This window comes from Arachis stenosperma, chromosome 4 (assembly GCF_014773155.1).
Source record: "Arachis stenosperma cultivar V10309 chromosome 4, arast.V10309.gnm1.PFL2, whole genome shotgun sequence".
In the NCBI taxonomy this organism is placed as follows: domain Eukaryota; kingdom Viridiplantae; phylum Streptophyta; class Magnoliopsida; order Fabales; family Fabaceae; genus Arachis; species Arachis stenosperma.
Genome location: NC_080380.1, coordinates 145,070,620 through 145,087,519, shown reverse-complemented (window position 1 = coordinate 145,087,519; position 16,900 = coordinate 145,070,620). Strand labels below are relative to the sequence as shown.

General features: G+C 32.8%; 2 protein-coding genes across 2 annotated transcripts; both read left to right on the top strand.

The window, feature by feature from the left end:
• Positions 1-4,931: 4,931 nt before the first annotated feature.
• LOC130974213 (probable WRKY transcription factor 4) lies at positions 4,932-9,651 on the top strand. The gene is made up of 4 exons (XM_057898991.1): positions 4,932-5,554; positions 6,510-7,240; positions 7,323-7,481; positions 8,952-9,651. The coding sequence occupies exons 1-4, from the start codon at positions 5,123-5,125 to the stop codon at positions 9,232-9,234; spliced, it is 1,605 nt and encodes a 534-aa protein (XP_057754974.1). The 5' UTR covers positions 4,932-5,122; the 3' UTR covers positions 9,235-9,651.
• A 3,286-nt stretch (positions 9,652-12,937) lies between these two features.
• Positions 12,938-16,548, top strand: LOC130976651 (cyclin-dependent kinase C-2 C-like). The gene is made up of 9 exons (XM_057901564.1): positions 12,938-12,994; positions 13,518-13,802; positions 13,887-14,204; positions 14,300-14,527; positions 14,654-14,751; positions 15,010-15,118; positions 15,208-15,657; positions 15,765-15,837; positions 16,264-16,548. The coding sequence occupies exons 1-8, from the start codon at positions 12,953-12,955 to the stop codon at positions 15,834-15,836; spliced, it is 1,602 nt and encodes a 533-aa protein (XP_057757547.1). The 5' UTR covers positions 12,938-12,952; the 3' UTR covers position 15,837; positions 16,264-16,548.
• The last annotated feature ends 352 nt before the right edge of the window (positions 16,549-16,900 follow it).

Sequence of the window (16,900 nt, the reverse complement as noted above, 5' to 3'; positions counted from 1 at the left end):
TCTAAACCGTCAAAAATCCATTCGTCAATGTCCCAGTAGGACGAATAGCCACTGAAGCAAATACACGCCAGAAGCGTGGCAGGCCTGTCGGTTCCAAATTAAAGATAAAAATCCTCAAAAGAGAAAAGAGGTAAATAATATTCCTGTTGAAAAAGACATAGTAGAGACACCTGCAGTTGTCCAAAATTCTGATATAATGTTAACGCTAGAAGACGTTCAGGTACCTGAAAATTGTGAAAATGACGAGATCTCGATAAATTATGTCTTTACAGGAGATAAATGGGACCGAAATAAGACAATTGTCAATGAAATATTTGCATATAATGTGGCATTAGATATCATGCATGAAAGTAAGGATCTTGAGCCAAGATCAGTCGAAGAATGTCGACAAAGGAATGATTGGCCAAAACGGAAAGAAGCCATGAAGGCTGAATTAGACTCACTTGCAAAACGTGAAGTCTTTGGACCTGTAGTCCATACACCTGAAGATGTAAAACCTGTTGGATATAAGTGGGTATTTGTGAGAAAACGAAATGAGAAAAATGAAGTTGTGCGCTATAAAGCCCGACTTGTGGCACAAGATTTTTCACAAAGGCCCGGTATAGATTATGAAGAAACGTATTCTCCTGTAGTGGATGCGATAACTTTGCGTTATTTGGTCAGTTTATCTGCATATCATAAACTGCATATGCATTTAATGGATGTGGTAACAGCCTATTTATACGGCTCATTAGATCGGGATATCTATATGAAAGTCCCTGAAGGATTAAAGATATCTAAACCATCCAATGAATATTCGCAAGGGTTATACTCAGTTAAATTGCAAAGATCTTTATATGGTCTAAAGCAATCTGGACGAATGTGGTATAATCGTCTTACTGAGTATCTGACCAAAAATGGATTTAAGAATGATGATATCTGCCCATGTGTTTTTATAAAGAAAACTACATCTGGGTTTATTATAATTGCTGTGTACGTTGATGATTTAAATATCATTGGGACTCCTGAAGAGATTCCAACAATTATAAGAACTCTAAAAGAAGAGTTTGAGATGAAAAATCTTGGAAAGATTAAATTTTGTCTCGGTCTGCAGATCAAGCATATAAAAGACGGGATCTTTATTCATCAAACAACATACACAGAAAAGATATTGAAAAGATTTTATATGGATAAGTCACATCCATTAAGTACCCCAATGATAGTAAGATCTATGGATGTGGAAAAGGATCAATTCCGTCCTAAAGAAGAAAATGAAGATATCCTTGGTCCTGAAGTACCATATCTTAGTGCCATTGGAGCACTAATGTATCTTGCTAATAATACGCGACCTGACATATCATTCGCGGTGAATTTACTAGCAAGGTATAGTTCCTCTCCAACCAGAAGACATTGGATGGAATCAAGCAAATCTTTCGATATCTTCATGGAACGGTTGATATGGGATTATTTTATCCCTAAGGATCCAAGTCACAACTAATTGGCTATGCAGATGCCGGATACTTGTCTGATCCACATAAAGGGAGATCTCAAACATGATATCTGTTTACATATGGTGGAACAGCTATATCATGGAGGTCCACGAAACAGACGATTGCTGCAACCTCCTCTAATCATGCTGAAATACTTGCGATACATGAAGCTAGTCGCGAGTGTTTTTGGCTCAGGAGTTTGATCCAATATATTCTATAATCATGTGGACTGATTGATCATATGATAGCTCCAACTGTCCTGTTTGAAGATAATACAACATGCATTGCTCAACTTAAGGGTGGATACATCAAAGGTGATAGAACAAAGCATATTTCTCCCAAATTCTTCTTCACTCATGATCTTCAAAATCAAGGGACAATTGATGTCCAACAGATCCGCTCAAGTGACAATCTGGCAGATTTATTTACAAAGTCACTCCCAAAACCTCCTTTGAAAGATTGGTACATGAGATTGGGATGCGCCGATTTCGAGACATTAAATAATGTCAGCAAGAGGGGGAGACTGTACTCTTTTTCCCTTTGTCAGATTTTTTTTCCCATTGGGTTTTTCTTGACAAGGTTTTTAATGAGGCAGTCTCCATCACTAAAGGATTTTGTACTCTTTTTTCTTCACTAAAGTTTTTTCCACTGGGTTTTCTTTAGTAAAGTTTTAACGAAGCAATAATCCTAAATGGTCATCCAAGGGGGAGTGTTCCGATAAGGAAGCCTAGGTGGATGACCATTTCCCCACAAAGGCTCAAGTTTTGAAGAAGAATATTATTTAATGTAATTTGACAATTTACCATCGCATACGCTTATAAATAGAGGCTTTTGCCTCAGAGAAACATAACAACAACAACTAAATATTATTCTCTCTCTCTTTATACACATAGCAATAATAAAAACAAATGCTATTTTCTCTCTCTTTACTTTTTATACTCCTTTCTATCTTTATATATATATTTATACAATTCTCTTTCTCTTTACTTTTTATCCTCCTTTCTATCTTTGTATATATATATATACATTACAACATATAATATTATTATATATATAAATTATTATTGAACTAATTATTTTAATACTAAAGTCTTCTATTTATACATCTTTATTTTATATATATCTTTTATTTTACAATAACTAATAATTTTTAACTTCGAGATTTGTCTAAAAAATATTAAGCACAATATGAATTGTTTGTAGTTAATCTATACTAACAACATTTTCAATATTGTTATGGCCATTTCTACCATAACTATTATAACGTGACTAACTCTTACGAAAATTTTATCTTGGGATGTAATATGAAAATTGATAATTGATATAATTTTATTGATGGTGCTTTTCGAATTTTTGAATTTCTATTAAAAGAACACATGATGAATATATTTTTAGATATCTAAATACTATGATCATAATATTTATTTTTGGCACAAACTATTTAGATGATAATGGATGAACATAAAATTACAATTACTTAATCATACTAATACTAAGAATTAAATTAATATACAAATCTAATAATATCTATTCTTACACAAACTCACAAATAAGTTCTATTGAAAAAAAATAGCAAAATATTAATGATCTCTGTATTTATTATTAATATAAAAATATACTGAAATTTTTAGATTAGATAAACCTTTTTTTTAATAATAATTCAATAAATAAATTATAAATGTCACCGATAAGAATTTTATTCATAATCGTGAAAAAAGCAAATTTTTTAAATAATAACCAAATATGTAAAAATATTAATCTCCATGCTATTTACTTTAAAACTTTAGTCCAAAAATTATTATTCTTCTAAAATTTGTATTTGTGGTCATCAAACATCTTCAACAAAAAAAGAAAAAATATAATATGTAAGTAAAAAATATTGACAACTACATACAAGAAATAAATTTAAATTTATAAAAATGAATAAAAAATCATTAATGTGAAAGAAAAAATAAATTATGTGATAAAACACAATATTTATGTCGTATTTCTATTATATCATCATCTAAATTGATATCACTGTCTCTAGTAAAATTTGTGTATTCCATAAAAATTCTAAGAAATTTTAAGTTTTTATTGTCTTGTTATTTAAAAGATTATTTTTTTTATATATTTAAATTAGTTATTAATATATATAATTTTAAATGGCACAATAAAAATTAAGAATATAACTATAAATAATTAATATTGAGTTATTATTGTAATAAAAATGAGATACAATATTGATGTTGGAATAATAAGTTAACGATGCTTTTGCAAAATAAAAATTAATTGTATTAGACAAAGATTATAAAGAATTAACGTAAATGCCACCTAACATTTATTTTAATCATATGTGTTGATGTAATAAGAATATTAAAAGATATCCTTGTGATGGCTCATCTTTGAATACTTTTCATTAAATAAAAAATTGTTATACTTTTTTATTAGTTAGATAATTTTAATTTTTTATTTTATTATATTTTATATAAATAGTTGAGCATTAAAATGATAATCTATTAATCAAATTAACTTATTTTTAAAAATAAAAAATAAAAACTTGTAAGCTATTATTTTATTTATCGATTATATTTTCTATACACATAAAATAATCACAGTATATAAATACATATTTAATATTTCATAAAAAAATTTATTATATCATTATAAACAAATTTTGGTTATTGGTCAGTTAGAAATTTAATTTTTCTATTATATCAAATTTGATTATTTTAATATGTAATTTTTTAATTATTAAAAGAATATGTGAATTAATATTTATAAATATATACAGTTTTTTTATATTTTTCGTTTATTTATTATCTTTAATAATAATTCATTTTTTTAAGAGTGTTATACTCTCATTTTTATTATATTTTATATAAATAATTGATTTTAAAAAGTATTGCACTTTTCTTGAAGCATGCCAGTCAATCTTTTAAAAAAAATAAACAAGTGAATAAATAAGTTTTTTAGATATAAGTAAATAAATTTTTAATAAAAAATTAATTAATACAATTGACATGATACTTATCCCATTTCTTAAAATTACAATATTAATATGGAAAAACATAAATAAAACTAATATTATTTAAATTAGGAAGGATTACATTTTTTTATTTTTAAAATATCTTTGTTTTGCATGTATATATTCAAATAAAAAGAAAATATTATTCCTATTTAAAAATAATTAAATACTTATTAAACTATTATATTAATTAAAATTAATTTATCATTATTATATACATTTAATAAATAAAAAGACAAAATTAATTTTTGGTAAAGAAAAGACAAAATTAATAAACATGTAACATGTTATTGGTAATAGCATTGTAGTAGAGCAGATATTCTAAATTCTTACAGAGATATTAACGGGGCACTAATTTTTGTTGCCAAAGAGGAGGAAGTTGTAAAAAGAAAGTAAATCATTACACACACAAATAAATAATAATAAAATAATATGTTGTCCCATTAATCTTCGTTCTTTTTTTCTTTCAAGTTTCTACAAAGTGGACTTTGCGCTGAGTATTCAAGATAAACACCAAACCCACCAATATTTTCGATCTCACTCTCAATCTTATTACACCAAAAACATATCAAATTTATCAAAATCAATTTCCAAATCATTTCCCATTTCTTACAGGGGAAGAAAAGAGAAAAAGAAACACCGTTAAATGTCCACCACCGACGCCAATTCAGCGGCGGCGCCGCCGCAGTCATCTCGGCCAACCATAACCCTCCCTCCTCGACCCTCCGCCGAGGCCTTCTTCTCCGGCGCCGGCGCTGGCATCAGTCCAGGCCCCATGACTCTCGTCTCCAGCTTCTTCTCTGATGGCGGCGGTTCTGACTCCGACTACCGCTCCTTCTCTCAGCTTCTCGCCGGCGCCATGGCGTCCCCGCTTGCCTTTGGCGGTGCTTCCAGGCCTCCCTTTCCGCCCCCCGAGAATCCCGGCGAGAATTCCGGTGAGGAAGGAGCGCAGAAGAGCTTAGGGTTCAAGCAGAGTAGGCCCATGAACTTGGTGGTTGCTCGTTCTCCAATGTTCACTATCCCTCCAGGGTTGAGTCCTTCTGGGTTTCTTAATTCGCCGGGGTTCTTTTCCCCTCAGGTAATTGATTCTGCGAACTTTTCCATTTCTGTAATAATTGAGTAATTTTATCTGTTTAATTACTTGAATTGGGTTTGGGGTGTGGTTTTACGAGGTGCCTTTTCTGGATTTTGATGATTGAGTATGGGTATTTACTTAAAGTGTCGATTTTTATGTGAAAGAGTGATTTGGTGATTCTGGGGTGTGTCTGTGTTTTAATTGGTGTTAAAAGCTGATTTTTAGGAAAATCCTTGTGTATTCTCTCAGTAATACTCTTCGACAATTCAGATTTGATATAAGCTTTATTTTTGCATAATGCTCAAAGTTCAATCCAGTTGTTCGAGTGTTGCGTTAGTGTTGATGTTATTAGTGGACTGGTGTAGAGTAGTACTTGCTGAAACTGCATAGAAGTTTCGAGATTTTGTGGTTGCTTGTATGGGTGGTAATTGCTGTCGAGTTGTTTTAGTCCATGAAAATTCACTGGTTTTGTTCGTTGTAAGGTTCTTCTCTTTTCTTGGGATGCAGATTTGGGGTTTAGTGTGAAACCAAATAGACAGAGTCTTTGGTATTGATGATGGGTTTGACAAAGTGATCGAATTTTGATGAGGGATGTGACTTTTGGATATTTTTAATACATATATTGTTTGTTAGTGGATTGACTTTTGGTTGCACTACCTTGATTTTTTCTTTGTAATTTGGATGGGATGATTAATCAACAAAGATTTTGGGGATGATATTTGTGCTCTCAATAATAATCACTGCAAATCGCTCAATACGAAATGGACTGAGAATCTTCCAAATCTCTGTTGAAATTTGCAACCCAATGACCACATCATGCATTATCTTGCATCATGTGTTGGTCATGGTGCTGGATATTTTTCTCAGTGTTATGTATGGATGTCATCTTCTTTCGTCCTGAGGATGGTGTATATACTGGTCTGAGGTTTTTATTATGTCTTCATTTTAATGTATACAGAGCCCCTTTGGGATGTCGCACCAACAAGCTTTAGCACAGGTTACTGCTCAAGCTGTGTTTGCTCAATCTCAAATGCATATGCAAGCTGACTATCAGGCGCCTGCAGTAACAGCTCCGACAGCTCCCGCAAATCCATCAGTAGAGATGCCATCTTTTACTCAAAATGAAGCTTCGCAGCAACAAGTGGTACCGTCTGTATCAGAACCCAGCAATGCTCAAGTGGAAACATCAGATATTTCGAACACTGATAATAAGAAATTTCAACCATCTTCCATGGTCATTGACAAACCTGCAGATGATGGTTACAACTGGCGTAAGTATGGGCAGAAGCAAGTTAAGGGGAGCGAGTTTCCACGGAGCTACTACAAGTGTACGCATTTGAATTGCCCTGTTAAGAAAAAGGTTGAGCGTGCCCCCGATGGTCACATAACTGAAATTATCTATAAAGGCCAGCATAACCATGAAAAGCCTCAGGCAAATAGGCGTGTAAAAGAAAATAATGATTCAAATGGAAATTCAAATGTTCCACCCAAGTCTGAGTTGAATTCTCAGGGTTGGGTTGGAAATGCAACTAAGGTTGCAGAAAGCATGCCTGATTGTTCGGTTCCTGAGAGTGACCAGACCTCCAATCAAGGGGCAAGTAGGTTACCTGGATCAAGTGAGAGTGAGGAAGTGGGTAATGTAGATAATAGGGAAGAGGGAGATGATGGTGAGCCTAACCCTAAGAGAAGGTAAGTTTCTCCTTGTTAATCCTTTATCATGCATAGTTGCATATTTAAATTCTTCATTGTTTGCTAAAGTTTAGCCTTGCAGGAACACTGATGTTGCGGTTTCTGAAGTACCTCTATCGCAGAAAACCGTTACAGAACCCAAAATCATCGTGCAAACAAGAAGTGAAGTTGATCTTTTGGATGATGGCTACAGGTGGCGAAAGTATGGTCAGAAAGTAGTAAAGGGAAATCCTCATCCAAGGTAAACACTTTGGTTTTTCATTGGGCACCTTTAATTCTTTTAAAAGCATCTGTATCAGAAACTAAAAATGCATCGAAGTTTAAACCGAGTACTGCTTTGAGAAGTAATTGCATGGGGTTTGCTTGTATTAATAATTTAATATGTAAAGCTAATCAGATATACAAGAATACCTCACTAGATATACAAGAATACCTCACTAGATTTCTGTTATTGTGGTCCTCCATGATATCATTGAAGATGAATTAATTAATTAGATCAACTGTATGAGGTGAATCAATGAACTACAGCATAAGAAGTTTGACTTATGAAAGTATATGAGCGTTGGGAAGTGAATGTACTCATTGTTCACTTATAAGTTATAATTTATAAACTGGATGTTTAAAAATGTGGTTTAGTGTAGTAACTGGAGTTGTGCCAAGTGATTATTGCCAAAGAAATGAAGTAGAAGATCAGGTAGAGCAATAACCATTATTATATAAGATCTGCACATTATTAAATGCAATGGAACATAATAGATGTATATTAGTATGGTGACTGTGGTTTGGGTTTTGATGTGGAAATCAGTGTGTAATAATTTCTTACTTGATTTATAATAATCACCCTCTCTAGCAAAGACCATGCAAGGTTAGCAGGGCCATACGCCCTTCCTCAAGGTAACCTTTTTATAATAAAAAATTTTAACTTTTGAAGCTATGGGTGGTATAGTAAGTTGGTTTCTTTCCATGTTGTAAGAACAGTTTCAATTGAAACAGTCATTGTGATTAAGTTCTTTTTTAGATATGTTATAAGCTTTTCAGAGTTTAAATCTGTAAGAGTTTTGGTTAAGTAACAACTCTAAACAAAGAATCTAACACAAGCGGGATTAGCAAATATAAAAGTCTAAGTAAAGTGGGTTAAATTTTGAGTAATTCTGTGCTCTGTCCCTGCTCTCTAGTATATTCTATAATCACTTGTAGTTGAATTTATTTGGCTTCAATGTGATTGAAAATATACACATTCAGCATCTGGTGGGAAGAATTCTAGATTTTAAGCAAGTCTTATTTATCATAATAAACACTGGCGAGCTTAGTATAACATGTGACTCGAGAGGGATTTTTCATAGGTTTCTGGAACCTCACCAGAAGTCAATGGGACAAAGGCGTGATTTGCTACCCAAATACACAAAATATAAAACATCTGTCTTTAAATGATTGAATGAAGATATGAAATATTGCTTTTTCTGTTCCTTTCTTGAAGCTGCTAGCAACTCTGATCTTGTGATTCCTTTTGGCTAATTGTTTTCTAAGATAAACTTGTGGAGCCTAGGTAAACTAGAAACATAAAGCTTAACTCATGAACTCGTAAATCGGTTTGGGGACCCAAATTTGTAAACAAGTTAACTTTGATAACCAGTTTTGTTTGTAATTTTCCACACATATTTCTTTTCTTTTAAGGTTTTAGACCTGTCTGATGCCAAATTCCTATGAACAGGAGTTACTACAAATGCACTAGTGCAGGATGCAATGTGCGAAAGCACGTTGAGAGAGCTTCGTCGGACCCCAAAGCCGTCATAACTACTTACGAGGGAAAACATAATCACGATGTACCTGCTGCTAGAAGCAGTAGCCACAACACAGCGAGTAGCAATTCAGTGCCTCTGAAACCGCATAATCCGGTGCCACAGAAGCATCCTCTACTTAAAGACATGGATTTCGGAAGCAATGACCAAAGACCGGTACATCTGCGTTTAAAAGAAGAACAAATCATAGTGTAAATTCTGGCGCCAAGATCAGTTATGGAACAGAATTCCCATGGTACATAATGAACTTTTCTAGAAGTTGAAAGGATAAAGAGAAACTGAAGGTGTATTTAAAGTTGGAAATGGTTAGTTCATGTGTTTTGTTGTTTTGTTGTATCTTTTGTATGTAAGCAAACACCTTCTTTTGTACATCTAAATTATGGAACTGTTACTGTATAAGATGATTTTCACACGTATGAAGATGCATTCCAGATTAATGCTATGGAGTATGGACATAATTGTAATTTCAAATTAGTAGACTGTTCCTGTTACTGTCTATTACATCCTTGTATAGGGCAGGCAGTTCTGGAGCAGAAATAAAATTATTGAAACTTGAAAAGGTTTGTGGCAGCATCACATTATTGAACTACTTTGTATTTTGTTGAATCTTAAAGAATTATTTTGCTTTATTTTGACCTTGTGTTGATTGATCTATGTGGATTCTGATAATCATATGCCGGGTTTGACTGTTGTCTTATTTGGGTCTGAGTTTGTAAAACAACAATCACTGAGATTTGATCAATGCACTAAATTAATATTATAATTATACAAAATTAATAAAATAAAATACTATAGAGAAAAAAATGGAAACAAAATGATAACTTCAAATTAAAAATTCAAACAATTTTCTAACAATTTCTTCCAACATCATTCAATATTAATTGACTTCACATTTTAAAATTTATTATTAGAAAATGATGTTAGTAGGAGAAAACATGATAAAAAAATATATAAAAATTATAATTTAGTTATAGAGGAAGGAAGTTGATCTGTTGATGTGCTAAATGATAATAAAATACTATAAATAAAATGTTATTATCTAATTGTACATTATTATTATTTAATGCTAAATCATACTAGAAAAACACATTAAATTCAATTATTTCATTTGTATGATTATAATCATAGGTGTGATATTTGTTAATATAATAGTTTAAGAGTGAATGATTGTGTGTAAAAAATTGCATAATGATATTGTTATGTTTTAAAATTAAATTCTTGTAATAACATACAAACAAAAGCTTAACCGTGAAGATTAAAATGAATGGCTTGCTCATCTGTTTTTTTCAATTCCAAGGAGTAAATTTTCATTTCAATATTGCACTCTTTAAATTCTTGTTGCTCCCACTTGAGAATTATATATCTTTTCTTTTGGATAAAGTACTTTCCTTGGGAATAACAAGCAATTTCGAATTTGGCTTTGTTCTTAAAAGTAAGAGAAGCACGTTCTAATTCCCTGAAAGAAAAACGGGAAAAATATATATAATTCTTATTATTTCTTTTTTAATTTAGATTTAGATTAGATAGACTTAAACTTCTACTCATTTTTTTTAATCTGACGGTAAAGTGAGGAAAGAGATACATATGTCGCTAACTTTATTATTTTTAACCAAAAGATGGTCAAAACATTAAAGTTTTAAATGGAAGCATAAAATATAAAAGAGAATATCTCCACCAATGTAACAAAAATTTAAAATTATAAAAAGAATCAAAATATTTATTTTGGTCTCAAATCTCAATGAGACATCTTAATCTCTTTGTATAAATGGTGTATAGAGAGTCAAAAATTCATATCTTTACGAGAAATTGATAATAAAAAATTATTAAATAATAATTTAATTAAATATATTAAATTATTTAATAATTTTTAATTATCTTCATATAAAAATAATTATATATAAATTTATACTTAGTCATCTTAATCTCTTTGTATAAATGGTGTATAGAGAGTCAAAAAATCATATCTTTACGAGAAATTAATAATAAAAAATTATTAAATAATAATTTAATTAAATATATTAAATTATTTAATAATTTTTAATTATTTTCATATAAAAATAATTATATATAAATTTATACTTAAGTGTAGGATTTAAGGTGTTTAGAACATTCTTTAAATTAGTTAAATTTAAGAAGATAAATATATTACATTTATTTATTAAAGAATTTTACGTAAATAATAAGTTGTATATTGAAATATTAATTATTTAAAAAATAGTCTAACTATATAAATTTAATTAGATAATTATACAAAAAACTCTTTGTGTATGAAGTACGGACATTTTATTGAATTGTCGTGTCTGTGTTAAACACATTTCGGATATGATACTTATCGACACTCGTGCGATACGTGTCTTAATAAAAAGTAAAAAATTATTCTCCGGACATACCTGGACACACCTAAATACCATGACGTGCTAGCATGTCCAGTTTTATTTTTAACGTATATTCTTAAAATAAATTTAGATATAGTATATATTATTAATTTATAAAACAAAAATATTTTAAATACTTGATATAATTAAGATAAGACATTAAAAATAATTAAAAAAATTTAATTTATATTTTAATATCAATAAAATATTAAAATATCATTACTATTTATCTAAAAAATACTTTATATTTTACATATATACGTATTCCTATATCATGTAAAATTTTAAAATTCACGTATCGATATATCTCGTGTATATGTCCGTGTCCGTGTCAGTGTACATGTATGATAGCTCTTTGTGTATACCATTAGTATATCAAAATAAAATTTATATTAGCTTTTGTCTGTTTATATATAAAAAAAAAACAATTTAATTGGATAATTAGTTTAAGTTGATCTATTATGTCTCCTGAAAATTTTGGATAGAGTCAAAGAGAAATATATGTATGTATACGTGTACGTATATGAAATGAAAACCATGCAAAGCACACGTCAATGGAGTGAGTGACAACCACCGTCTCCGCCACGACGATGACCACGACCAGTGGATCTTCTCTCTCCTCTCTCTCTCTCCATTTTATCTTTCTCTTTTTGTGTTTCTTTTGCAACGACAACCCCCCAAAAAAAAAGCATGCATTGATTCGGACCAACGAATTGTTGGAGTCTCTCTCTTCCTATGCTTTCGGAGCGTTGTTCTTCAGAAACGAACCACCACCACCATCACCCTCACCCTCCTCACATCTCGCAACAAAGTCGAACAACAACCCCTCCTTCCTTCCATTCTATTCTTGCCAAAACACAAACAAACCCTTCCCAAAAAAGAACCTACCGTTTCTCTTCTTCTGCCCCCATTATTCCTCTTTCAAATGCATTTCTTTCTGGGTTTCTGACCCGCAATTCTAACAACACAACCAAAAACGCTTCTCCGGTTTCTCGAAAGCGGTTTTCGCGAACCCGCTTTCGAGAGCCTGGTCCATAGATGCAGGAGATAACACCCCAAACTTACCGTTTTTGGACCTCACTAACTGGTAAATGGGTTGTGTTAACTCCAAGAAGGCTCGTGCCGGAGATCCATCTGCTTCGCCGGCCGACGATGGCGTAGCATACGTCAAATCCTATTCGCGGAGAGGCAGACTCGCCTCCGGTCGCGTTGGGGCGGTGGTGTCTTCTTCCCCCGCTTCCAGGGGCCGTTCTTCCACCTCCGCGGTGGTTGCCGGTGAGGCTGCGGAGGTCCGGGAAGGAGGTGGTGACGCGAAAGGCGACGAGGCGGCGGCTGCGGAGAAGCTTGAGAAGAAGAGTAGTAAGGATATGGTGGTGAGGGAGAATGGGAATGGGAATAATGGTGGGAGAGGGAGCTCGAGGCAAATTGGGGCATTGAATGCGAGGATTGGTTTGTCGCATAGGTTTGTGGAAGCTGAAAGCATTGCTGCTGGTTGGCCACCGTGGCTCACATCTGTTGCCGGTGAAGCCATTCACGGCATGGTTCCTCTCAAAAGTGATGCTTTTGAGAAATTGGACAAGGTATATTCCTTCAATCAATTCCACTATTTTTGTGTTTTTATGTGTTTTTATTCAATTAAATTTGTTATACGTGGTATCCTAAAATTTAAGTTGATAGGAAGATATAATGAATGGTTATATATTGACTGGAAGGTGGAAAATTAATTATATCTTTACGTGAAGTTGAAAGTTAAGAATGTTGAATAATTTGATATGTTTAACTAAATTGTCATCTAATAAATTTAATATGAAGGCAATTGCATATGAGTTTTAATATGAAGGCAATTGCATATGAGTTGTTATCTTATGGGAAATAAGGAAAATTTAAACTTTTTGTCGAAAGATTGAGACATTTAAATAAACAATAATGGTGTTCTTAACGCATTGGAGTTGAAAAATTTTGGGGTTATGTCTAAGTTGTTTGGAGGAATTTGATGCTAATGCATGCATTGATTCAAAAAGGAAATTTTTGCACAGCAATACATATTAGCAGATTTTTTGTCTGAGTTGTTTGGAGAAGTTGATCTTTAACATCATTCTGCAGATTGGACAAGGTACATACAGCAGTGTTTTCCAAGCACGTGAAGTTCATAGTGGGAGGATGGTTGCCCTGAAGAAGGTGCGATTTGACAATTTCCAACCGGAGAGTATTAGGTTCATGGCAAGAGAGATTATAATCCTCCGTGCACTTGACCATCCAAACGTCATGAAATTGGAGGGCATAATCACTTCCCAACTTTCACACAGCATCTACCTTGTGTTTGAATACATGGAGCATGATCTTGCTGGCCTAGTATCTTCTCCGGACATCAAGTTCAGTGAATCACAGGTTTGTCATCATATTTCATTTGTGTCAATGAAAGAATATGTTTGTTTCTGGGTTATCTGTTCATATCCTGTTTTTCATGAACAGATTAAATGTTACATGAGGCAGCTATTAAGTGGCATGGAGCATTGTCACCTTAGAGGTATTATGCATAGAGACATTAAAGTTTCCAATATATTAGTGAACAATGATGGTGTTCTCAAGATTGGAGACTTTGGATTAGCAAATACACTTAGCCCAAACAACAAGAACCCTTTAACAAGTCGTGTGGTGACTCTTTGGTATCGTGCTCCTGAGCTCTTGATGGGTTCAACGAATTATGGAGTTTCAGTGGATCTATGGAGTGTCGGCTGCGTATTCGCAGAACTTTTCCTGGGGAAGCCAATCCTTAAGGGAAGAAATGAGGTAATCCTCATAGTGAATCATGTACTACAACCATATTATAGGTGTTTCAGAGTCCTATGCATCTAATTTGATGTTTATTCTTCTTTGATCAACAGGTTGAACAATTGCACAGAATCTTTAAGCTTTGTGGATCTCCACCAGAAGAGTTCTGGAGAAAGTGTAAGCTTCCTCTTGCAACAATGTTTAAACCGCAGACTACCTACGAAAGCTCTCTTTGGGAGAGGTGTAAAGGTTTTCCTCCAACTGCTGTAAGCCTAATTGAGACTTTACTGTCCATTGATCCTTCCGAGCGTGGCACTGCCTCCTCTGCACTGATGTCTGAGGTAAATTCATTCCCATGTGTTGCTTATACATTTTGTATGATGATGGTTATTTCTCACTGTTGCCAATTTCATGTTATTGAGTTTGATTTCTAACTTTTTATGTTTCATTTCTTTACCCCTTTATAGTATTTTAGCACAAAGCCGCATGCTTGCAGTCCATCATTCCTTCCAAAGTATCCACCAAGCAAAGAAATGGATGCTAAATACCGGGATGATGCACAGAGGTAAACCATTGCAGTCTATTTCTATTCATACCAATTTGTCATTCATGAATATTATAGACATCTTATGAAAATGGAACAAAGCATGTTGGTAGCATGTTCTGCAATCCTGGCTTATGCAGCCTTATTCATATATACTATTTCATCGCAGCATTATGCGATGAACTAATATATATGAATATATCATTGAAGAATAATCATTCTCTGCATTTAGATAGCTTGAACAATTCATTTGAACCATTCTTGATCTTAAATACTCAGGAAAAAGGCTGGAGTGGCTCGCGAGGCTGCGACGACAGCAAAAAGGCCAAAACGGGTCCAGAAAGTTTTGGATTGCCCCAACAATAATAATAAAACAGCTACAAAAGAGGTACCTAATTCTTTCAGTGCACAAGGCTGTATGTACTGCTTTGAGAAAATTGCTAGTTTTATTCACTTTTCTTTGCTATATTTGTGAAGGAAATGCAGAACAATGCTCAAAATGGTGGTAGAGATGATAAAGTATATCAGACAAAGGGAAGAATCGGAGTTGTGCAGCAGAAAGAGATGCAACATAAACCAATGTTTGATGCTAAGTCAGAGGCTGCCAAAACAAATGGTTCTCATGGCTATAGTGTATACTCAGGTCCGGCACCGGCCTCAGGATCTACCGGCTTTACTTGGGCTACTAAGAGGCGAAAAGATGCCGCTTCAACTTTATCAGATGGCTCAAGAAGTAAAATCAGTGGACTTGATCCAAACTTTGCCAAAGGAACATATGATTTAGCAAGACAAGGGATTGATGTTTCACAAAGAAATCGTAGTTACACAAACTTTCAAGATGAAACACATCAAGAATCATTTGATGGAGCTGATGAGTACTTGGATTATGATCCCACAGAAAAAGCAGATTCTATGATAAGTACTCAGGTAAATTTGGAATTCTCAGTTTGGAATGAGTGGATCCATTTCAAACCTTTGATTCCTGTCAAGTTCTATTTGTTGCATCTTATTTTTTCCTTGCCAAAACTTTACAGGGCAACATTAATGAAGACTTGCATTTTGAGAATGGCATGAGAAGAGGAGCCAGAAAATCACGGTTTGGTTGAGGTAAATAAAATGTTTACTGATTCACTCTTTTATTTTTAAGAAATGATGCTTGCACGGTTTTTTTGTTTATAATTTCTTTTATGAGATAAAAGACAATTTTTTTTTAATTTTTTAATCAAAATTTAAACACTTCCATTATCTGTGTGGTCAACAATGTTTTCTCTTTAATAACAAATTCATCTTTTTTGTGTTGAGGGACAAATTTATTCGCTAAAAGAAAAAAATCGGTCAGTCGAAAACAAATTTTTCTTCTTAAAAATCTTTTAAGAATCATTTTGTCCACTTGTATTTTTGTTTTCAACAATAACATTAAAATTTCTTGTTTGTTTATTTTATTCCTTTTCTCAAAAGATGTTATTATAATATTTTTTAAAACTAAATTAGAAGTCAGATTCTGATGAGTAAACTATTGTGGTTTTTTTACAGAGCCAAGGATTTATTTGATTACAGTGCAGTAATTTCCCTTTATTCTTCAAGGGTGCTTTGACTAAAACAACATTCTGGCCCATTGCTGGACTGTGTTATCAGCATCTGCACCTGAATTTTTAACTTCTGACTTCACCACACATTTATCTCAAGTGTTAAAAATCCTAAACAGGATAATTAGCACTCAAATATATAGGATTGCACACAGTAACAGATGTATAATGCTCTCTCTTGGAAGATGGTATGATTGAAAAATAGCTAACTTTTCTATAAAATTTTGTTAGCCTTGTACATGTTTATCTATTTTTTTTCATTTTTTTAAAATATAAAATCTCTAACCCTCAGCCTTAGTGCACAGAAATGGGAAGAAATAATTTCATTTGTTTCCCCTCAGTATTATTCTTGTGTATATCAAATAGTGCTTGCAAAATGCAAAGCCTGAAATTACCTATTTACCATTTTAGACAACACAAAATAGTATAGACGAATGCCACAAGCCACATTTCTCAATGTAGTGCGGTTTTGAATGCAAGGATTATGATAACTAGTTTGTGTAATGCGGTTTCATACCAAAGCATTCCATTTTATTTATTTGCATTTTGTGGTACATCTTAATTTCCTTAAGTTTTAGCTTCAA